At 38.0% G+C, this 25706-nt stretch overlaps 2 protein-coding genes across 2 annotated transcripts in view; one reads left to right on the top strand and one right to left on the bottom strand.

The window, feature by feature from the left end:
- LOC139764861 (solute carrier family 2, facilitated glucose transporter member 3-like) overlaps positions 1 to 25706 on the top strand; it is a 252485-nt gene that overhangs the window by 103989 nt on the left and 122790 nt on the right. The window contains exon 3 of the mRNA XM_071691879.1: positions 18847 to 18946. Coding sequence (XP_071547980.1) covers positions 18878 to 18946 — 69 coding nt within the window. The 5' untranslated portion in view covers positions 18847 to 18877. The remainder of the gene's footprint in view (positions 1 to 18846; positions 18947 to 25706) is intronic.
- On the bottom strand, positions 541 to 25408 carry LOC139764859 (aldehyde dehydrogenase family 16 member A1-like). Its single transcript, XM_071691874.1, has 15 exons — positions 25244 to 25408; positions 17925 to 18154; positions 17118 to 17296; positions 15800 to 15956; positions 15190 to 15350; positions 14211 to 14308; positions 13648 to 13845; positions 12177 to 12301; positions 11397 to 11505; positions 10525 to 10624; positions 10104 to 10231; positions 7510 to 7658; positions 4714 to 5152; positions 3236 to 3342; positions 541 to 2234 (listed from the first exon to the last, which is right to left on the bottom strand). Exons 1-15 carry the CDS (start codon positions 25346 to 25348, stop codon positions 2042 to 2044), a joined length of 2478 nt encoding a protein of 825 aa, XP_071547975.1. The 5' UTR covers positions 25349 to 25408; the 3' UTR covers positions 541 to 2041.

Below are 25706 nucleotides of genomic sequence, written 5' to 3'. Positions count from 1 at the left end.
TCTCTGTTTACCAAATCATTCTCCGACTCTCTAACTTCGCACACCACCTCGACCAAAACACCATATATCTGCCACTGTCATCGCACACATTCAACAAACCTTCAAAATACTCACTCCATCTCCCTCTCACTTCGCCGCTACTTGTTATTACCTCCCCATTTGCCCCCTTCACCGATGTTCCCATTTGTTCTATTGTCTTACACACTTTATTTACCTCCTTCCACAACATCTTTTTATTCTTTCTACAATCTAATGATACTCTTTCACCCCAACTCTCATTTGCCCTCTTTTTCACCTCTTGCACCTTTCTCTTGACCTCTTGCCTCTTCCTTTTATTCATCTCCCAGTCATTTGCACTATTTCCCAGCAAAAATCATCCAAATGCCTCTCTCTTCTCTTTCACTAACAATTTTACTCCTTCATCCCACCACTCATAACCCTTTCTAACACAGAGATTACTGTAATAAGAGTTAGAGAAAACAGATGACTTATGGATGAAAAAGTTATGTACAATCAAGGAGGCACAAATAATGTTAGTCATGGACTTGAAACGATTTTATTACTTCAAAAAAGACCACATTAACAACATGGTATTATGTCACTATAAAGTAATACCCTTGCTTCATCATTTTTAGTGTTTAAAATCATCCAGTTGCATATTAATATTCAGGGACAAAAGGGTATGGGCTCATCCAAGAAAATTTCATACTTTACAGTTTTCTAGAGGGAGGCAAAATAAGTGCAGTCTCTACCTGTACAGATACCTGATTTAATATTGACAGCTGTTGTACTGATAAGGCATACATTATATTCAAACCCATCCTGTAAGAATACCGAAATTCATGCTATATTATGACCTTCAATGCTGAACAAACAACATCAGCCATGTATAAAAATACTGAACAGTCATATTGGTTGATTTTCCTTACAAAAGAATAAATGCTTTCAACTTGTTCAATCACAAACAGCATTTATAAATGGAACACTGTGTTCCTGCCTTTCAGTGCTCCATATGTGGAAGATATCTGAATTTAGTCTGTTGTGAAGATCCTTCTCTTTTTCTTTATTTATAAATCTTTGACATTTTCAAATATTCATTGCAAGATAACAGGCGCAAAACCTTTCTTGATTAATAAAGATACTAAAATCAAATTTAGATTTTAATATGATGGTTTCAGACTCAGCAAAACTCAGTAAGATATTACAGCATATGCAATGATCCAAATGTCTGGTATATTCTGTGTACCAGTGTCATGAATGCATATGTAATAGCAGTAACATTCTAATACTGATTTTAATACTGAGTAGTTTTCACATCAGTATTGGTGGAATGAATGATGTTAGTATAGATTTTGATTATTATAGTTTGCACTCATGACAGCTCTAGTTATTCAAAAAACAAAGATGGGGTTAGGAGATTTGTCCTTTCTCCATTATGATTCTGTTCCCTCTATGAAAGTCCAGATTTCTGACAGACTACTAACAGCTTGCTGCCTTACATTTTGTACCTCAATACTTTTCTTCCAGAATTGCAGTTTTCCACTTCATCTTTTTTTCCATACTTCTATATCTTTTTCTGTCAGAGATAGATGCTTTTGAGACAGCAGAAACTGATTGTGACCCCTAATCCATGTAATCTAAGTTCAGCCTATTTGTTTAGAATCATTAACTTGAAAGTTCACCAGGCTAATTCTAAACAGAATATTTGATGGCAATAATCTGTGATATTAATTATGGTAAATGGTTACAAAAACATAGCTCATGTGAGAAGGACTATAAAATGCTAAATTGTTGAAAGTAAAAAAATATTTGTTTTGTCTACTACATGAAGTTTTGGTTAACTCTCATCATTTTATAAAATGAAGTATGTTGCAAGTATTTTATTGTATTCTGACATTGCATTACTGTCACAAACATTTGACAGTTCAACATGAAAATTATGCTAGTTCTTGGCACTCTGATATACAGTATCATCATACATACAAACATTACTGTGACTATGCTCAGCACCAGGAAAATATATTCCACTTCATAATACAAATTAATTAGCAAAAATATCTCCCATAGTTAGCCAAACGTTCTTAACTTGTGTGGCTTGGTATAAGAACTCTTCACCCTGTCCCTCATCGGCATCCAGCCAGTTCCGACCGAGCCCATAGTTCACCCATGTTCGTTTGATGTTAACTGCTGAGGTGTGCTCTACAAACTTGGAGCCCTCCAAGCTACCAAAGTACCTGTAAGACAGTTTACATTAAAATATTTGGCATAAAATTTTGGTTATCTGAATATAAAAATGACATACAGTATACAATAAATATGTAATAAGGGACTGATATGATGATTAAGTACATACAAATTGGTAGCGAAAGAGAAGGGAGAGGTGTATCAGTGCTTCTTACAGGGAAAAAATGCAAAAGATTGGATTTAGAGAGAGGAGCAGGAGGTCAAGGGGATAGTGCCAGGGATGAAACAGGCAGATGAGAAATGGGGTGATGAGGAATTTGGTAAACTTCTGGGAGAACTCGAAAATATTCAAAAGAAAATGAACAGTGTGTAAAGATTTTCCAAAACTGTACTGTCAATTCGTGAAGCCACCTCACAAAGATGGGAATTAGGAAATGAATACATGAAAAATATATAGGAAATCTGAGATTATTGCAAACTGAGACCTTAGTAATCATAAATGTATATTAGACGCTAAAAGATTGACAAACTGACCACACTGCTTGTAAATCTTGATGCTCTGCTTGGTATTTAATGATGTGGTCACATGAACCGAAAATATTCGAAAGGAAACGAATAGTGTGTAAAGATTTTCCAGGACTGTACTGTCTATTCGTGAAGCCACCTCACAAAGATGGGAATTTGGAAATGAATACATGAAAAATATATAGAAAATCTGAGATTATTACAAACTGAGACCTTAGTAATCATAAATGTATATTAGACACTAAATGATTGACAAACTAACCACTTTGCTTGTAAATCTTGATGCCCTGCTAGGTATTTAGTGATGTGGTCACATGAACTGCAAATACTCCGAAAATATTTGGAAGGAAACGAATAGTGTGTAAAGATTTTCCAAGACTGTACTGTCTATTCATGAAGCCACCTCACAAAGATGGGAACTGGGAAATGAATATATGAAAAATATATAGGAAATCTGAGATAATTACAAAATGAAACCTTAGTAATCATAAATGTACATTAGACACTAAAAGATTGACAAACTAACCACATTGCTTGTAAATCTTGATGCTCTGCCAGGTATTTAGTGATGTGGTCACGTGAACCTGTAAGAATGTTGATCACTCCTCCAGGAAGGTCAGAGGTTTCCAAAACCTAAGGGTGTAAAAGATGTGAAATTATTTTTACCTTTTATATACGAAGGAGGCTTAGGTTTCTGCTCCTGTGATTAGGTTGTTTTCTTGTCTCTATCGTTATCTAGAACATGTGGTACTCAATAGACTACTGTATTTCATAATTACTCTGAGGCTCTTGGAATTTAAGGTTGGGTTGTTATGCTGTATGTTTATACATGCTATACTGATACATTCCCTTGAGGCTGTTGGAATTCTGAGGTTGGGTTGTTGTGCTGTATGTTTATGCACCCCATACTGATATATTTCCCTTGTATGCTTGACACAGGAACTCTTTAGTTCTCATGTTGCTATCCTTTTCCTTTTCTGCATTTACTATTTTGGCTCTTAAGAGCTGTCTACATGCAGCCCGTCACCAAAGCATGGACCCATGCCATGCATGATGCTGCTGCTTTCTATAGTTTCTGTGAGACCAGCCACATGAGGACTGACTGTTATGATACATCCTTCTTTCCTTGAACAGCAAGGCTTTGGACCTCTCTTCCTTCTTACACATTTCAGTCTTCCTATAATATACCTACCTCTAAAGACTCAGATCTACAAACACAACAAGTAACTCTGATCAATTTCATCATTCTTCTTTTTACCCTATAATAGTTTCACCTGGGATGGCTATGATTGGGGCATGTTTTGCCATGCCATGGTGATCACTAAAAAAGAAAATAGCACCAGTCTTTCTGGAAAAGTTAAGCTTTCCATTCTCTAAAAAATTTAGTCTTTAATTCTTTTCTTTTAACTTGCTTTTCCTAATTTCAAGACTTGGCTTTGATGAGGATTTCTTTCTGTAACTAAAGTCTTTGTCCAAAACATGTACAGGGTCTCTTATTATATGCAAAGGATTCAATTTTAGCATTTTAATCAAAGCCACATTAACTTCTGAATCTAAATTCAAATGCTTTATCAATTTGCTTACAAAGCTAAATTACCCTTTGAAGTTAAGGGATGCTCATGAGGGTTATCAAGTGAAACTGGTAATGGTTGAATGTAAAATAAGGGTCATATTTTTCAAGTTTGTTGAAGAATATATAGCAGTGGCCACAGAAGAGAGCATTATAACCTATTGCAGGCTGTTTGCTGATGAGATGTCAGAATATTAAACTCAGATATTTATAAAAATTCTCAGAATTTAACATTTTCAGTAAGACAGAATATTAGAAAGTCTTTGATACTGGTCCCACCCCAATTCATTTGCTGGAACAGAAAATACAAAAGTAAAGATTAAATCAGTAGGAAATTCATGCTCCATCTGAGAAAGGGTGACTGAGAATATGTGATCAAAAAGAATATCCTCATTGTGAAATTAACACAGTAATTGGTTTAACCTAAAACTTACTTGATACATGGAAAGGGCAATGGTAGGGTACTTCTCACTTGGAACTACCACTACGGCATTTCCTCGAGCAACTGCTGCAGCAACCAGAGACACAAAGCCCAAAAGTGGAGCAATGTCTGGACAAGCCACTCCGATCAGTCCCACTGGCTCGTGAATCCTCAGTACAGTGCCATACAGCTGAGTCTCCTGAACTGCACCACCATATTTGTCACAGAAGGCTGCCCAGTGAAAGAGCCTGGACACTGTAGCATCCACCTCTTGAGTAGCTTCCTCCTTATTTTGGCCTGTGGCAGTTACAAGGTGATCAATGAATTCTTGACGTCGCTGTTCAAGATTTTCCGCCCAGTAAAAGAGGATTTGAGACCGGTTGAAGCCACTCCTTTTGTCCCAGCCAGATTGGGCCTTGCTGGCTGCCTCTGCAGCATTACGAACATCCTTTCTGGAATTAAAAATGAAACATACCTGCTAAAACAGATTTCGAATACAGAGTGATAAAGAAAATAAATACATACATGTCTGTGGGGCCTGGTTGTGGATAGGGAGCTGTGGTTTCGATGCATTACACAACAGCTAGAGAATGGATGTGAGCAGATGTAGCCTTTCTTTGTCCATTCCTGGTGCTACCTCGCTAATGTGGAAAATGGCGATCACGCTTAAAAAACATGTAAACATATACAAATAACAGTTTCTCATCTATGTTTTGGGCGTCACCCATCTCTCGAAAGCTTCAAACACAGATTTTTTTTAACACATCAAAGAAGCAATCATACCTAGAAGTAACTTTTATACTTTCTTGTCTATGTTCAGGGCACCACCTATTCCTAAGACACTACAAACACAGATTTAACATATCACAGGGCCCATCATATTCAAGATATAACTCATATTTTTTTGTCTGAGTCCAGAACACCATCCATCTTTACAACACTAAAAACACAGATTTACCCTATCACAGGACCTGACATACTCAAGATGTGGCAGTCGAACCAAAGATGCGAAACATTCTCTACCTTGATCATCCATCCCCTTCACAAAAGGGAAAAAAAAAAAAATTTCTTCATCCAAATTATGTCTTTATCATGCAGGTTCTTTGCTAATTTTTAAATGGTAAAAAGCTTACTGTGCAGGGAGCACTAGTAATCATAGGGTTGAGCACTAATGTTTGCAGGCTGTTTTACTGAACAACCTGGACATTAATTTGATCACTTTTCATATACAGCCAGTGTGGGTGGTAGCTAAGTGACACCTCAGACTATGACAATGGCTGCTGTATACTCTCTTCCATCCATCCTCATTTATTTGCCAAAATTCAAGTCAGGTGTATTTACATAATACTTTTTTATTTTTTATTTTTTATTTTATTATACTTTGTCGCTGTCTCCCGCGTTTGCGAGGTAGCGCAAGGAAACAGACGAAAGAAATGGCCCAACCCCCCCCATACACATGTATATACATACGTCCACACACGCAAATATACATACCTACACAGCTTTCCATGGTTTACCCCAGACGCTTCACATGCCTTGATTCAATCCAATGACAGCACGTCAACCCCGGTATACCACATCGCTCCAATTCACTCTATTCCTTGCCCTCCTTTCACCCTCCTGCATGTTCAGGCCCCAATCACACAAAATCTTTTTCACTCCATCTTTCCACCTCCAATTTGGTCTCCCTCTTCTCCTCGTTCCCTCCACCTCCGACACATATATCCTCTTGGTCAATCTTTCCTCACTCATTCTCTCCATGTGCCCAAACCACTTCAAAACACCCTCTTCTGCTCTCTCAACCACGCTCTTTTTATTTCCACACATCTCTCTTACCCTTACGTTACTCACTCGATCAAACCACCTCACACCACACATTGTCCTCAAACATCTCATTTCCAGCACATCCATCCTCCTGCGCACAACTCTATCCATAGCCCACGCCTCGCAACCATACAACATTGTTGGAACCACTATTCCTTCAAACATACCCATTTTTGCTTTCCGAGATAATGTTCTCGACTTCCACACATTCTTCAAGGCCCCCAGAATTTTCGCCCCCTCCCCCACCCTATGATCCACTTCCGCTTCCATGGTTCCATCCGCTGCCAGATCCACTCCCAGATATCTAAAACACTTCACTTCCTCCAGTTTTTCTCCATTCAAACTCACCTCCCAATTGACTTGACCCTCAACCCTACTGCACCTAATAACCTTGCTCTTATTCACATTTACTCTTAACTTTCTTCTTTCACACACTTTACCAAACTCAGTCACCAGCTTCTGCAGTTTCTCACATGAATCAGCCACCAGCGCTGTATCATCATATAATACTTATATGTTTTAATTGTGAACTTCCCAATACTCAGCAGTCCTGAGTTATAGCACATAGTGAAAAAGTCTTTCTTTCTTTTCTTTCTTTCATACTATTCGCCATTTCGCATTAGCGAGGTAGCGTTAAGAACAGAGGATTGGGCCTTTGAGGAAATATCCTCACATGGCCCCCTTCTCCGTTCCTTCTTCTGGAAAATTTAAAAAAAAATGAGAGGGGAGGATTTCCAGCCCCCCTGCTCCCTTCCCTTTTAGTCGCCTTCTACGACACACGGAATACGTGGGAAGTATTCTTTCTCCCCTATCCTAAATGCCTCAGACTGATATCAATAAGTATCAAGAATCTTTCATGCACTATACTGTTCTTGAATTATAATGTTGACTAGATTGTATTCACCATAATGTTTCATATACCCTACATGTAGTGGTGAGACATAAATCATATCATTTGCAATATAAATAAGTACCACTGTCTTACCTGTTACTCTCTCCTACAAGTGCAAAAGTTTTTCCTGTGGCATCGTTGATCACCCGACAATAATTGCCATCAGGACGTTTCTGAGCTCCACCATAAAACAGTTTATACGTTCGATCCACTTGTGGCAATGTTCCATCAGAACTCACGATCTGTAATATTGAAAATGAAGCAAATTCATCAGTGAAATGACTTTTACTGACCTATACCAAAACTGCCATAGTAAGGAATCATTTCAAGTACATGAAACTGAACTTCCTATGATTCAGCAGTATATATCTGGATATCTATTTTTTCTATCTTTTTCCATCTATTTTCATCTGGCATTACTAAGCTGAGCAGAAAGACATTTCTGAAAGTATGACTCATAAGTCAAATTATTGAGATGAACAACCATGGTGACATCATACATCCTTGACCTAAATCCACCTTCACCTGAAACCACTTCCCCCTCCTTTTACTCACATACATGACTTATTTCCTTTATTAAAACCCCCTTACTGCTTGTAAAGTCTTCCTGTCACCCCATACATTCATGGCACATATAAATGTCAACAGTAGTCAAAGACTCGTATTCATAAATTTAGAATTCAATCAGTTCATATTAGCATTGATGATATTTATTTATTTTGCTTTGTTGCTGTCTCCCACGTTAGCGAGGTATCGCAAGGAAACAGATGAAAGAATGGCCCAACCCACCCACATACACATGTATATACATACACGTCCACACACGCAAATATACATACCTATACATCTCAATGTACACATATACATACACACACACATACACCCATGCACACAATTCACACTGTCTGCCCCCACTCATTCCCATCGCCACCTCGCCACACATGGAATACCATCCCCCTCCCCCCTCATGTGTGCGAGGTAGTGCTAGGAAAAGACAACAAAGGCCCCATTCGTTCACACTCAGTCTCTAGCTGTCATGCAATAATGCCCGAAACCACAGCTCCCTTTCCACATCCAGGCCCCACACAACTTTCCATGGTTTACCCCAGACGCTTCAAATGCCCTGATTCAATCCACTGACAGCACGTCAACCCCGGTATACCACATCGATCCAATTCACTCTATTCCTTGCCCGCCTTTCACCCTCCTGCATGTTCAGGCCCCGATCACTCAAAATCTTTTTCACTCCATCTTTCCACCTTCAATTTGGTCTCCCACTTCTCCTCGTTCCCTCCACCTCCGACACATACATCCTCTTGGTCAGTCTTTCCTCACTCATTCTCTCCATGTGCCCAAACCATTTCAAAACACCCTCTTCTGCTCTCTCAACCACGCTCTTTTTATTTCCACACATCTCTCTCACCCTTACATTACTTACTCGATCTAACCAACTCACACCACACATTGTCCTCAAACATCTCATTTCCAGCACATCCAACCTCCTGCGCACAACTCTATCCATAGCCCACGCCTCGCAACCATACACCATTGTTGGAACCACTATTCCTTCAAACATACCCATATTTGCTTTCCAATTAATGTTCTCGACTTCCAAACATTCTTCAAGGCTCCCAGGATTTTTGCCCCCTCCCCCACCCTATGATTCACTTCCGCTTCCATGGTTCCATCCGCTGCCAGATCCACTCCCAGAGATCTAAAACACTTTACTTCCTCCAGTTTTTCTCCATTCAAACTTACCTCCCAATTGACTTGACCCTCAACCCTACTGTACCTAATAACCTTGCTCTTATTCACATTTACTCTTAACTTTCTTCTTTCACACACTTTACCAAACTCAGTCACCAGCTATAAAAAAAAAAAAAAAGAAAAAAAAAAAAAATATATATATATATATATATATATATATATATATATATATATATATATATATATATATATATATATATATGTATGTATGTGTGTGTATATATATTTTCCAAAAGAGGGAACAGAGAAGGGGCCCAGGTGGGGATATTCCCTCAAGGGCCCAGTCCTCTGTTCTCGACGCTACCTCGCTAGTGCGGGAAGTGGCGAATGGTGTGAAGGAAAGAAAAGAATATATATATATATATATTATCCCTGGGGATAGGGGAGAAAGAATACTTCCCACGTATTCCCTGCGTGTCGTAGAAGGCGACTAAAAGGGGAGGGAGCGGGTGGCTGGAAATCCTCCCCTTTCTTGTTTTTTTTTTTAATTTTCTAAAAGAAGGAACAGAGAAGGGGGTCAGGTGAGGATATTCCCTCTAAGGCCCAGTTCTCTGTTCTTAACGCTACCTCGCTAACGCGGGAAATGGCAAATAGTATAAAAAAAAAAAAAAAATATATATATATATATATATATATATATATATATATATATATATATATATATACATTTTTTTTTTTTAATTTATTTATTTTGCTTTGTCGCTGTCTCCCAACATGTTTTCATAACAAAAACTGAAGTGGAGCCATTGCTTTATTTACATTTTATGGTATCATCCAGTAAAGGTATATGATAGAGAAAATTTCCAATCCCCTAAACATGACTTTCATAGATGTACAATCAGCAACCACATGCCAGAATGGGCTAGTGGGTTCCAAGTTAATGTCAAGCCTTGAATATGGAAGGGAAAACCAAATCAAACCTGGGGACTGGCTGGAGTGATTGATGGTCTGTCTGCTGTATAAGATGCACCAAATTTGCTCATGTCTACTTCAGGGGGCACAAAACTCAGACGACTTTGCCAAGAGGGTTTAACATACTCAAAAAGACCTGTAGATCATCATATTCATAGTTTATAAGCATTTATAAGCATTTATATCATAACCTAATCAAATGACTGGTATAGGTGTATAAATATCTGCATGAGTGTGATTACCCTTTAGTATATACAAAGACATAGTTTCAAGCTCTTTCTTCTGTCATAAATTCTTGTAAACTATACTGTGTTTTCTACATTCAGAAACTCTTATTGTATTATGCCCATCCACTGTTACATTACTACAGAAGAATATAATTACTTGAATATAAAATTTATATTTTCCCATTCCTCAAGATCAACTTGCCTTCTTTGCCTCCATCTCTGCCATACCCACTCTGCTTATATCCCCCAAACCCAGCAGCTGCATCAAACATATTATGGCAGTTGATCCAGACGGCACCTGCCTGTGAAGGACAACAAGTAGTTATCTTAACAGAATACATATTTTCATGTAGCTGAAAAGCCTGAATATATAACTGAAAGCTCGTATGCCTTGCGTACACTGCTGGACAAATACCGTATATCCAAACAGTAAATGTTTGTAGGTTAACAGGCAATATGTGCAATACTTAAGCAACTCCACTGTTCATTGATGCCCAACATTAGGCCAACCCATACTTAATCACCATCATTCTAAAGAAATATCGATCATACAAGTGACAAAAGTAACACTTGCATACAATAAGAAATAACAAATAAGTATTGGAAAAATGCAAGTAATAACTGACATCAGATTAAGGCATAGAAATTGTACTATAATCTGAAAATAATAAATACATTTTGGAACAGGGTTTCGTAAGGCAATAGGGGATCAATCCATTAAATTTATGTGTATTGAAAAAATTATATTATTCCTAATTGCCTCTACCACTTCAAGCAGTGTTAGGGGCAAACAAACAGTGGCCTCATTTGCACACATCCACAGTATAGCTGGTATAAATAATGTATTGAAATACATATTTCTCACAGGAGCAAGGTAACATCAGGAGCAGATGAATAAATCTTACAGCAAAAAATCCTTGCTCAGCTCCCTCCTCCATTCCCTCTTTAGGAAAGCAAAACTGGAGGGGAGGATTTACAGCCCCCCAAGTTCCCTCCACTCTTAATCATCTTCTATGATATGCAAGAGATATGTAGGCAGTATTGTTCTACCCTATCCCAAGGAAAATAACATACCTTGATCATTTTAGCAGTCTCGATGGCTAGTGTCATATGTTCTGTGAACACAGAAGCCCCTAACCCATATATAGTGTTATTTGCTAAAGATATGGCCTCCTTGGCAGTTCTGAAAGATAAAAGATGGCAAATTCAAATTCATTTACTTAATATAAAAACATTTTTAAATCATTCCAATTTAAATCTTATTACACTGCGAAACATATCTGCTCCTTTTACAACTTACATCCTTTTAAAAAATGCAAACACATTAAACTCCTTAAATTTCCTGAAGAGTTCACCTTCAGCTAAATCACTGGGAATAACAGTAAAGTAAAACATGACACATTGGATCTGAGCAGTCAGTCTCTGAACTTGAAGAAATAGTCAGTTTTCATTTAAGTGACACTCATTTTCAGCTGCAATGCAGCAGTTACTCTTGTTTCTGAGCTCTCTGAAAAGTTCAAGAAACAGACCAAAGTTCTTCACTGGCATTCACCATCAGGTAATTTTGCAGTGCCTAAGGAATTTCATTCATCAAGGAGAATGGCTTTGGGCCCTGGATCATCAGTAGACTTCTGCATGCTCCCAGATGAAATCTGAGCCAGCAGAATACAAGACCCTTCCCAGGATCTCATTAGTTTCTTATGTTTGCCTGGATCATTCTCATCTACATTATGCCAAACATCAACAGTGGCAGTGATATATGTTTAAGCAAAATGTCTAAAACTTGAAACCATATCTTACAATTAAACGATCAAATCTACACTAAAAAAAAAGTATATGACCAACAGAACTTACCTAAATGGCATGGCAACAAGAACAGGGCCAAATATTTCCTCTATCACAGTACGAGATGTCGTTCCCACTCCAGTGATTAAAGTTGGAGGATAAAAGCAACCTGGCGGAGCTTCCACTTGGTAAATCTAATAAAACATATTGATGAGAACTAGATTTCTGATAAGAAAGATAGAGAAGCAGATATATGAAAAAAGAAATTATAAACTTAAACAATTAAATAATGTGTAGAAGAGAACCAGATATGTGGAAAGAATGGATATTGCCTGAAAATGGGCTCCTGAATCAGGAGAATGGAACAGATGCTGAATGAAGTCCAGGCACAAGAACTATAATATAATGAAGTTTGAGTGTCAAACAGATTAGGCAAAAATGAGAAAAGAGGGTTTTGTAGAGTCCATCACAATATATGGTGATAAGTGGCTTACAATTTCACACTGACTGACAGAAAACTTAACTTATAAAACTGTTGTTTTTCACCGGAAACTAACTAAATATTTTATCTCAATCTGACAATAACTGACACTTAAACTAAGTGGTCCAAACAAATCTTGGTATGTTACGTCAGTGTTTTATATCAAGGCTCACACTCTAGACCCTTTTTGTTCCAATTATAGATCCCTCATTTTCCTTTTGAACACCAGTTACCCCCTCCCTCCCTTATTTTCACCTAACACGAGAACATCCCTAAATCCTTTTTCCACAATTGAGTACTTTGTTACTATTCTGTCATCTCTTTTGGTTAGTATCCCACAACTCATTTATACACTTTTATAGCAATCTTACATGTCTTTAGTACTAATCAGTTAACATTAATACATTTCTTACAACTTCACACCCTCCTACCATATGCAGGAGGGTGTAAAGTTTGCAAGGGATAGAGCGAACTGGTGCAATGTTGTATACAGGGAACGACTTACTGTCAGTGGGCTGAATTATGGTATATGAAGTCACTGAAGGAAACCAAGGAAAGGCCTATGAGGCTTGGTTGTGGATAGGACATTCATGTTTTAGTGCATTATACATGGCAGCTGAAGTGTGGATGTGAACAAATGAGGCCATTCTTTTTCTGTTCCTGGTACTACCTAACTGAATGTAGGAAATGGCAAATGAGTATGAATAAAAAAAGATCTATTTTGAGTGTAGAACTCTTCCAAGTGTTGATATGAGCAAGCTGAAAGCACTCCAACTCCAGTTTTGTCATCAAAGGCTCAGGCTGAGGTGTCTGAATGTGAGTGGTCATAAGAAAAGAGTATGCGAAATATATCTTTCACACATCACTAAGTATTTCCGTTTTTCTCCTGGTTACCATGCATCTTGTACATCATTTCTGAATTTTCATTTAAACTGCAAATATGCCCAAATATGCAAATATCAACATTCTGAAGATACGAAAGTGAAAATAGCAAAACATAAAAACCATCCAAGGCATGTGGAGCTACTGTAACAATAAAAACACATTGTTTAAACATACCTCTGCTCCTTCTTGGCGGGCATCATCAACATACTCAGCAATGTAGTTCTGCTGGCATGGGTCAACAATGGCCCCCATATCCACAGTTTTGTCTAGGGATGATCCAAGCCTCAGAGTCTTCATTCGCTGTTTCAGTTTCTCCATAAACTTATCAAAAATAGGTTCTTGAACAAGGAGACGAGAACCAGCAGAGCATACCTGAAATTTCAAGTATTTAATCTTTTTAATTACGATGATCAACCCAAAGTGAGTCCAGAAAATGTACCACAGTAAGTTTTCATTTTAAAAGAACATGTAGTGCACACCTGATCCCTTCTCCTTAGCTCAAAAAATTTCCTCCCTCTAAAGCAGCACCATTTTTTAGTTAAGCCACAAATTCTCCTGTTCAACAGACTTACTCTATTCTTTTTCAAAATAAGAACATTCCATCTCAGAAACTGATATAATTTCTCCCTTTCATTATGAAGTAATCCATGTCTTATATTCTTTCTATTATATTCCTGTCTTCATTTTCAAGTTTTCTTGGTCTTATATGAAACAAAAACCTCTCCATAAATAGTTACCTGTCCTTGATTGAACCAAATGGCATCAACTACACCTTCAGCAGCAGAGTCCAGGTCTGCTGAATCAAAGACAATCACAGGACTCTTCCCTCCAAGCTCTGCACCATGCATGTTAAATGGAAAGATGTGATAAGGAATAATTATTTAGAATTAGCAATTACATCAGTTATAATAAAGAATGTTATCATTCTTTGGAAATGTGCTCGTATTTGTTCATACTGGCATCCATCATCAGCACCATCATGATGGTTATCATTCAGCTATTTAATATTCCTTTGACCTTTTACTTCATTTCAGTTCATGTAAATTTTCCAGTCAAATTCTAGACATATCTTTCTGCATGCAGAATCTAACCAAAAAAATTCCTTCCTTAACAGTATTTTTACTTTAAAGCTAAAACTAGTGACTGAAATAACTCTAATTGCAATTCACTCTCTGTACTTCATAGCCTTTTCTACAGGAATATATGTCATATACTGGAATCCATCTAATTTTTCTCCCATATGATTCCTGTAACTTTCCTAAAATTTAACAAGGAAAATTACCTCCTTTACTCTGCAGAACATTTCTAAGAACAACAGTTTCTCATTCCTTATTCCTTCACAAATTAGTCACTCAGATATAGACAACACAGCATTCCCCATGACTACTTCAATTTCTCCTTTCTTGATATTCATTCTTCTCGTTCACAAGCATAACTAATAATCTAGTGTGTCTCACTTGATATTACATGCCACAGCAAATCAAGTCCTGCAATCCAGCAGTTTCTTGAATGAAGTAATGAGCCCTTTTATCGTCAGTTTAATATTTCAACACTAATCCGCAAATGTCCAGTGGGATGAGTAGAGCAGACACTGCAAAGAGGTCCTTGCAAAATTTCCTTTGAGTTGTTGTATCTAATTCTATTATTACAAAGAGAGAGAGAATTACATGAAAATGCATTATATATAAAATCTATAGGAAAATATGCCATACTAACCAAGTGAAAGCTTCTTTCCAGTACCAGCAGTGGCCTTTCTCAAAATCTGGCCAACTTCTGTTGACCCAGTGAATCCAACTTTATCAACATCTGGATGAGTGGCCAACATACTCCCCATTGCACCGCCACCTGTTATCACATTAAACACCCCAGCAGGAAGCCTGCGAAAGATTATACATTCTTAAGCAACTGTTCCACTTTAAATAACTGTCTTGGTTAACACCCCAGGCAGAAGCCTGCGAAAGATTATACATTCTTAAGCAACTGTTCCACTTTAAATAACTGTCTCGGTTATATCACACCAAAATAAAGAAGGAAACAATCTAATCTTTAATAATACAAACTGTGTTGTGGAGAGTTTTTAAATCTTCAAACAACTCTGATGAGCTATAATAACGTCATTAAAACCCACTCATGAATTCTGAGGGAAAACTTCAGTATGGGTAGCCTATTATTGTACCTTTATGAAAACAGAGATATAAAGGGAGACTGCAGTATACGACATCTGTAGCATACTTGTAACTACTGTACTACTACAAGAAATTCAGGTTTTTATGGTTAAGCAGATTATCAGATCAATAATTGTAGAGGAAATGCAATGTTCACATACCCAGCCTCAGCACAGATCTCGGCAAACAGCAGTGCTGACAAACGTGTGTTGGTAGCTGGCTTCAATACAACTGTGTTACCCATTGCCAGGGCAGGACATACCTTCCAGGACAGCAACATTAATGGAAAATTCCAGGGAACAATTGCACCAACCACACCTGATCAGTAAAATATTAATTATCAAACTCTTTATTAACCACTAAATTTTAATGTTAGATAAATACAATCTCATTTCAGACACCCAAGCATGCGGCCAGATCTGAACAATTTAAGAGGGGGGAAAAATATCAAATATGTATCTGATTCCTGTAATGCAAGACATAACTGATTATTTCCTAAATTCATATGTATTTCAATCTTGACTTGCATAAATACATTAAGTTGGGCTGGTGAGCAAATTCCCCCTTTCTTTTAATGTTTTCCGAAGGCAGTCACTTACTGCCAACTGAACTGTTATGTGTTCACTAGCTATATGTTAACTGTGTAAATCGACCACTCCTATATTGATGATATTTTTCCTGTAAATGTTTTAATTTTGTTTTCTCATACTTTACCAAAAAAGGTAAATATAAAATCTTCATGACTTGTTTTTATCTGCTAATTGAAATCAAGCCACATTATACAAGTAAAATTTGTTGAATAATGTGTGATTTTATGCCAATGCTAGTGTACCTCTACCTTCCTGCTCTAAGAAATTTTAATGCTACTTCCTGGTGCGAGTAAAGTTGATCATGTATGGAATGGCTGCATAAGAGAGAGGTGTCATACAGAGTATCATGATTGTGAAAACTGACCAGGTCGTTCAGAAATACTGACAAAGTGAGCAGCAAGAGGCTTACCAAGAAGATGTGTGTCAGAAGTGGATGGAAGAAGGTGTAGAGTGAGATGAGATGGAAGGATGGAGTGAAAGAGGCTTAGGGGTATCAAGAGCTGAACCTTCACAAGGGTTAGAGGCATGCATGGGAAAAAATGAATTGGATTGATGTACTCTACTAGGGCAACTTGTTATCATTGGGCTGAACCAGGACATATAAAGCAGTCAAGGTAAACCATGGAAAGTTTTATAATTATGGCTTAATGTGGGCAGTAAGCTCTTTTTTTTTTTTCATTTTACATGACAACTAAAGGGTGGTATGCATCTGAGACTGTTGTTCACCTGTTCCTAATGCTACCTTGCAAAGTTAGGAAAAGAAGTTGCGTACGAAAAATGCTACAGTAAATAGACAGCTGCCAGAAGTCTCAGTAAGTGGTCTAGGAATAATGAATGCAAGTGAATTTATATTGCACAGCTGATATCATTAACACATCGAGCAACCCACCAACAGATTTCCAGCCTTTCATTTCAGTGTCCATTAACTGTGCCCAGCCAGCATGATAGTACAAGTGTCGAGCGACCAAAGGTATATCACAGTCTCGAGTTTCTCGAATGGTCTTCCCATTGTCTAGAGATTCCAATACAGCTAGGAGACGGGAATGTTTCTGGACATGGCGGGCAATACTGGAAACCAAATTTCTCATTAAAATATTCCCCAAAGGATCCCATACAAAATAATTAATAATTAATCAATGATAATCGAAAGGCCATGAAGATTGGGGAAAAGTGGTGTTAATTCACATAAAAGTGGATGAAACACTTGTTGAAATAACAAGAATCTATGAAAACTTCACCTAATCTTACCAAGCAGCTATATAATCATGGTAAAAATACCATAAGGGTGACTATGTGGCAGTGCCACTAGTTGGCTAGTGTGCTGTTTGTTTGTTTACACTATTCACCACTGCAAGATACTCAGTCATGGAAGTGTCTGGCATATACCTCAACAGTATACTACAAATTAAGATTCATCACAGCTAGTCAGGAAAGTTAGGTGAGGTTTTCATGGGTGTTGTTGATTTCTACGAGTGTTTCACGTAATATTACATTAATCATCCTTGTATTTTTCCAGATCTATTTAGCCCTTCCTGTTATCCTGTATAAGTGTAGTAAATAAAACTGCTCCAAGTCAGGCAGTGCAAGACTAAATTACTTCTACAAAAAGTAAGGAATGCATTAAAACAACTCATAAAGTTCTGCAAAGAAATTGTTTGGAGGCTAAACATATACTTAACCATAGATTTTTACACACCTATACAAGTAGCGAGCTCTTGCATGACCTGACAAAGCACTCCATGATTTGTAGGCCTCTTTTGCAGCAGCAACAGCTTGGTCCACATCATCTTCATTACCTTGGATGGTTGACGCTAAAATGGTGTCCCGGCAAGGATCTTTTGTTTCATATGTCTTCCTGTCTTCAGGGTGAACCCAAGTATTGTTGATAAAATGGCCAAATTTCTGGCTATGGTCATCCAACCAACTCTGATTGTTCAAGCAAATAGGTCCAAACTGTAGTTTAAGGACATGAATGAATTCATTTACAAATGTTAAGTAAAACTGTTTCTGTTATGAAATGGTCATGCAGGCATTTGCTTCATGCAAGTCTTCCCATTCTATGGTATATCAATAAGCAATTTCATTTCCTTAAATTATACACTGTCCAAGTAACGTCACATCACCTAACCTAAAAACAAGCATTTGTTCAACTTCCTGAGGGAAAATCACATCAAACCATGTGCTTTACTTAGCAGAGCACTTTTGACACAGTTTTAGTGTCAAGTACATTTTCCAACCTTATGGTAGGTCACTGAGTAAAATCCTCATATTACATATTTATCTGTACTTGTCCAGTCATTTTGATGTGTCTGTGTTTACTCAGTGGTGTCTGTTGAGGATGGGGGGATCTGTGAGTTGACATTGCTGAAGTGTGAAGCAGGGGTGTGCTTTTCATTCCTACCTGGAAATTAGCAGTTACTAAGGGAGTGGTTTGGATAGGAGGGGTCTATTGTTGTTGCTAAGAACTGAGTACTAAACATGTTAATGTGGGATTATACTAAGAGGATCTTTGTTCCATTATACAGGTTTTGAATGTCTGTGGTTACTAAGCAGCTAGTGCATGTTCTGAGGATTTCGTTTAATGTAATTTGCATCTCTGTACTCTTTTCTTTTAACAGAGAGAATGACCAAGAAAGTGAAGTGGAGTTTATGGTGGAACAGATGCATCATATGAAGAAGATACTAAAGGATTCTTTTTCTTGCTTAATTCTGGTACAAGTAAGTGTTCTGACAGCATTTGGTTTGTTTGTAACCTTGTATTAATGCTTGTGGTGTGATTGAATGACAATGTCTTATGTGATTATTAAATTCTTTTTGTCGATGTGGTTGACCTTTAATTTGACAGAGATGTAGGTGGATTCCAGTGGGGATGCAGGCATCATGTTTTGAGTTGGCCAGAGTTCTAAGTGCCTGATATAGTGTTGCATGTTTGCAGTTGTTCAAGTAGTGTTTTGGCGTTGTGGTGTGACTGTCTCATTATATGAATGTGAGGGGATTTTCACACTGGTCTGGAGGTAGTGACAGTCGGACATGTAAGAGGAGATTGAAGAAGTTTGGGAAAAGAACTGCTCCATGAGGGACCCTATTGTAAAGCCTGTGGGATTTGGAGTAAAAGCCTTTATTGATGACTCTGGCTTGAAGGGAGGAGTCAAGTTAATTTTGGATGAGGACATGTCAGGGGACACTGTTGAATGCTGAATTAATATCTTTTGCAACTAGAACTGTGTGGGAGGGAGTTTGTGGTTGGTTGAAACCAAAATCATTTATGATGTGTTGTGCTCTATTGGTTAAAGTGGGATATTTTGGGTGACCCTGTCAAGACTCAGATTTTCAAGGACTTCAAATACATAGATGATAGTAGTGATGTACAGGAGGGAAGTTGTGTAATTTGGAACATCTCAGGATGAATATTTTGTTGACAAGTTTCCGGATGTCTGGGATTTTAGTTCTACCAAGGAGGTGAAGATATCTGCAAGTACTTCAGCTGTAATTTTGCCATAGAGTTTGATGTTATATTTCCTTCCCTTTAAGTATGTAATTTACTATTTGTATTTACCAATTTCTACAGTAAGAGGAGAGAGTTTAATCCTCTTGGGGCCCAGTTTCTGGTACTTTTTATCCTAAAAAGAAGATGTATGAATCTTTGCCTGTTGCTGACATTCCCTGTCTTTTTCCTTAGATTTTTCGGCCATTTATTATCCTTATGCCAAACCAATATTCCTTTTCATCCTTCTTAACCAGCCTCCAACCCAGCTTCTGATCATGGTCTTTCGTAACTCTGGTATCCCATTTCATAACAAACTGTTTACTGTCACCATTATCAGGTGTGTGTGTGTGTGTGTGTGTGTGTGTGCGCGCATTTTATTATCAGTTTGTTATTATCTGTTTGCACTGTATGGGGAGAAAGGAGTTTTACATTCATGGGGCCCCATCTCTTGACCATTCTCAGCTATCATACTTTTTGAAGTTGTATGCTGTCTGTATGAACCATGCCATCAGTCATTTTATTCCATTCATCCACTACTCCTGTACCATAAAAGTACTTCTTTTACATCTTTTACAATAACTCTCTTGCTTAAAGAAGCAATTTAAAAAAAATTATGGTAGAATATGGGGTTAAGATAGGCCCTTTGAGAGTACTGTAAAACTCTTCCTGCACATACACATACATATTCAACCACAGCCATATATATTTAAACAAATTTATATACTTCTAAGGGTCAAATTGACTGCTAAGAGCCACATCATTTGATTAAGGTGTCTAGGAGAAGCTATTAATACAGATGGGGTAATATTTTTTTTTTTTTTTTTTTTTTTTTTTTTTTTTTATACTTTGTCGCTGTCTCCCGCGTTTGCGAGGTAGCGCAAGGAAACAGACGAAAGAAATGGCCCAACCCCCCCCCATACACATGTACATACACACGTCCACACACGCAAATATACATACCTACACAGCTTTCCATGGTTTACCCCAGACGCTTCACATGCCTTGATTCAATCCACTGACAGCACGTCAACCCCTGTATACCACATCGCTCCAATTCACTCTATTCCTTGCCCTCCTTTCACCCTCCTGCATGTTCAGGCCCCGATCACACAAAATCTTTTTCACTCCATCTTTCCACCTCCAATTTGGTCTCCCTCTTCTCCTCGTTCCCTCCACCTCCGACACATATATCCTCTTGGTCAATCTTTCCTCACTCATTCTCTCCATGTGCCCAAACCATTTCAAAACACCCTCTTCTGCTCTCTCAACCACGCTCTTTTTATTTCCACACATCTCTCTTACCCTTACGTTACTTACTCGATCAAACCACCTCACACCACACATTTTCCTCAAACATCTCATTTCCAGCATGTCCATCCTCCTGCGCACAACTCTATCCATAGCCCACGCCTCGCAACCATACAACATTGTTGGAACCACTATTCCTTCAAACATACCCATTTTTGCTTTCCGAGATAATGTTCTCGACTTCCACACATTTTTCAAGGCTCCCAAAATTTTCGCCCCCTCCCCCACCCTATGATCCACTTCCGCTTCCATGGTTCCATCCACTGACAGATCCACTCCCAGATATCTAAAACACTTCACTTCCTCCAGTTTTTCTCCATTCAAACTCACCTCCCAATTGACTTGACCCTCAACCCTACTGTACCTAATAACCTTGCTCTTATTCACATTTACTCTTAACTTTCTTCTTCCACACACTTTACCAAACTCAGTCACCAGCTTCTGCAGTTTCTCACATGAATCAGCCACCAGCGCTGTATCATCAGCGAACAACAACTGACTCACTTCCCAAGCTCTCTCATCCCCAACAGACTTCATACTTGCCCCTCTTTCCAGGACTCTTGCATTTACCTCCCTAACAACCCCATCCATGAACAAATTAAACAACCATGGAGACATCACACACCCCTGCCGCAAACCTACATTCACTGAGAACCAATCACTTTCCTCTCTTCCTACACGTACACATGCCTTACATCCTCGATAAAAACTTTTCACTGCTTCTAACAACTTGCCTCCCACACCATATATTCTTAATACCTTCCACAGAGCATCTCTATCAACTCTATCATATGCCTTCTCCAGATCCATAAATGCTACATACAAATCCATTTGCTTTTCTAAGTATTTCTCACATACATTCTTCAAAGCAAACACCTGATCCACACATCCTCTACCACTTCTGAAACCGCACTGCTCTTCCCCAATCTGATGCTCTGTACATGCCTTCACCCTCTCAATCAATACCCTCCCATATAATTTACCAGGAATACTCAACAAACTTATACCTCTGTAATTTGAGCACTCACTCTTATCCCCTTTGCCTTTGTACAATGGCACCATGCACGCATTCCGCCAATCCTCAGGCACCTCACCATGAGTCATACATACATTAAATAACCTTACCATCCAGTCAACAATACAGTCACCCCCTTTTTTAATAAATTCCACTGCAATACCATCCAAACCTGCTGCCTTGCCGGCTTTCATCTTCCGCAAAGCTTTTACTACCTCTTCTCTGTTTACCAAATCATTTTCCCTAACCCTCTCACTTTGCACACCACCTCGACCAAAACACCCTACATCTGCCACTCTGTCATCAGACACATTCAACAAACCTTCAAAATACTCATTCCATCTCCTTCTCACATCACCACTACTTGTTATCACCTCCCCATTTACGCCCTTCACTGAAGTTCCCATTTGCTCCCTTGTCTTACGCTCCCTATTTACCTCCTTCCAGAACATCTTTTTATTCTCCCTAAAATTTACTGATAGTCTCTCACCCCAACTCTCATTTGCCCTTTTTTTCACCTCTTGCACCTTTCTCTTGACCTCCTGTCTCTTTCTTTTATACTTCTCCCACTCAATTGCATTTTTTCCCTGCAAAAATCGTCCAAATGCCTCTCTCTTCTCTTTCACTAATACTCTTACTTCTTCATCCCACCACTCACTACCCTTTCTAAACAGCCCACCTCCCACTCTTCTCATGCCACAAGCATCTTTTGCGCAATCCATCATATTGGGGTAATATGGGGTAATATGTAAGATGAAAAAACTTCCCAAGCATGTTTATACTCAAAAAGACCCAGAGGTACCATTACTTCCAGTCTTGGAAGAGAAAGACATCTTAGAAAGTACTGAAGTAAATCCATTGTAAGATAGGAATCTCGCAGATGAGCTAGACCCACACAGAATGTAGACTATATATGGCATCTCACTAGAATTGCTCAGAAAGTACCCATAGACCCTTCCCTAAATACTTGTAATTACTAGTCTGTCATTACCAACTTGATCTGTATGGAGCAGAAGTTTTACACACTTGGAACCCCATCTGTCAAAATTAATCTGTCACACAACTTTATAATCTTCTGTACGTTATCCATATTCACAGTGTCATCATTCACTGTATTTCCTTCATGCACCATTTTCATTCAGTAAAAGGACTTCTTTACATCTTTTATAACAAGTTTGTTGCCAAATTTCACGTTGTTTATCCCTCAATAAAAGCAGTGTTGCATCATATTAGAAGAGAATTACCAATTTAGAAAAAAGGTGACAGAAACAACCCCTAACCAGGGGCAAGTATGACTAATGAGGATGATCTGCACAACACTACAGAAAATAATCAGGAGGCAGATATGGGTGTTCTAGACTGGCACAAGGTACTTAGAAATAAAAAAACAGACTTAAAGGAAAAATCTTTTGACAAATCTGGATTTCTATCAGAGTAGTACAACATCCTAGAAATGGGTGAGTGGGTGGATAGTAAATTCACAGACTACCAGAAAGCTTGTGACATTGTTCTCACTAAAAACAGGATTAAGCTGCACCTCCTAACCAAGTTCCAAGAAGGTCTACATAAATGGATTAACAGCTTCTTAACTGGAAGTGAAGAGAAAATACATATCAGAACTTTCTCAAGTTGGGCATGGGCAGCATGTTCTCCAGTACCTATAGTTGGAGCCAGTGCTATTTCTGATCATGAGGTATAATATCAGGGGCACAAATCAAAAGAAATGTACTATGAAAGGGATCTATGTATTTACACCAAATCTAACTCTTCATCAGAACATCATGTGAGATGGATCACGGAGGAGGTATGCTGTATTTTGGATAAGTGAAACACTTATTAAAGCAATTGGACAGTTAGGTATATGGGGAAATATAGCCTTATCCAAATATCTTCATATGCAACTACACTCTGGTCATCTCATTTGAGGAGTCATTAAAACTGCTAAAAAAGAGTCCAAAGAGTGACTTGAGAATCAGTGCTGAGTGGAATGAGAAGGAAGCCCCATACCTATCCACAAAGAAAGAGAGCAAAATACAGGGAGGAATTATGTATACACACATGCTCCTAAGAGGAGGCCATGGTGACATCAATAGGAATCAGTTCTTCAAACTCTTTATTTAGAGACAAAAAGACAGTTCAACTGGAAGTTTTACAAGAGATATATACAGAGATATATGAAGGAGCATTTTTTTCTGTGATGAGAATTGTATCCCCATGGGCCATTGTAAGAGAAGAGGCGATAATTATATGAGCAATATCCGAAAACTGAAAAATCTATACAATGAAATATATGAAACTATGAAGTAGGGGCTCAAGCATACAATCAGGTAAGATGTGTCTGTTCATTTTATGCCACACTAAACCAAATTTGGTGCAATCAAGTGTAGGTAAGGTTTGGTTTGGTTAGATTCTGCCAACTGAAATTTATTGTAGTTTGGTGTTTTTGTCATCTTTGTACAAACCTCATTATATCTAACCCCACATTTTCCCTGAACTTAGAGTCGTCCAGTCTCTGTGAGTTTTAATTAAGATTACAGAATTGTTTGAGGGACAGTGTACTCATTAAATAAGGACCTCATTCTGCCCTCACAAATTTTCATTTCTAGCTTCAAATCGGCTATTCTGTGAAAGTATACCACTAGAAAAATCCGTGGAAATAACGATAAAAGGAAAGTGATCTAACAGTTGACGTTAACCGATTACCTATTTGTAGTAATAAAGGTTGAGAAATTCTCATGCGGTAGTTTCTGAAACTTGACACTGTAACAGAATACTTTATCAAAATTGACATATACCGGGTGTAGAAAACTCTCTAGTTACAATTATCCGCACAGAATAATATATATATATATATATATATATATATATATATATATATATATATATATATATATATATAAACTGTGACTGGGTTACTCCCGTGACTGGAAAAGTTAGAAAAAAATAACTGCATCATGACCTTGAACATAGATTAAGCTGATGCAATTAATACTATGAATTATGTGTAATGATGAATACGTTGATCAATACGGTATACACACACACACACACACACACACAGTTCATATAAATATTTCAAGCAAATCCTAAGTTGTATAATAAAGTTTAAGGGAGGTTTGATGAACTTTATCAACCTCGACATTCGTTACCATGATAACTTAGCACTGTCAGAGCTTTGTCGCACATGTAAATGTTAAATACAAACCTGAGCTACTTTTTCGTCCTCAACAGCGGGGCCATAGTCCATTCTGTCAAATATCTTGGCCACAGAATTACACTCGTGAGATTTGGGACATACAGTTCCAGCCATTCTTGAAGCTAATCAGGAATCATGTTGGATTTAATAGTGGACTCCGTATACCAATGCTGAAACATCTGAAAACATTAAACATTTCCACACATGATGAGTTGGCAACAGAGTTTTACTTGTTAATTTTAAAAGTTTAATTCCCTCTGATTTTAGAGATGTGGGCATAGATATATTTTCAAGTACATTATTTCCTGCATGTATGTTCACTCTGATTCCCTCAAATGGCACAAAACCTTGAAACAGTATACAAGTCTTCCCTTCTTTTTCAATCTCTTTATAGCCTTATATCAGTAATATATCACATAGATCATGGTTCTATTTTATGAAGCTCAAATAAATCTATTTCTAGTGAGTAACT

This window comes from Panulirus ornatus, chromosome 51 (genome assembly GCF_036320965.1).
Source record: "Panulirus ornatus isolate Po-2019 chromosome 51, ASM3632096v1, whole genome shotgun sequence".
Lineage (NCBI taxonomy): Eukaryota > Metazoa > Arthropoda > Malacostraca > Decapoda > Palinuridae > Panulirus > Panulirus ornatus.
The sequence above is the reverse complement of the archived record's forward strand: the minus strand, read 5'-3'. Positions and strand labels throughout refer to the sequence as shown.

What these genes read in the sequence shown, in the direction of transcription:
- LOC139764859 (XM_071691874.1), bottom strand. Translation starts at nt 25,348, where the DNA reads ATGGCTGGAACTGTATGTCCCAAATCTCACGAGTGTAATTCTGTGGCC. An exon ending in GAAAGGCTGGAAATCTGTTG is followed by an intron (nt 15,957 to 17,117) that starts GTGGGTTGCTCG and finishes TTTACTGATCAG; the next exon opens with GTGTGGTTGGTGCAATTGTT. An exon ending in TGGAAAGAAGCTTTCACTTG is followed by an intron (nt 14,309 to 15,189) that starts GTTAGTATGGCA and finishes TGCATGGTGCAG; the next exon opens with AGCTTGGAGGGAAGAGTCCT.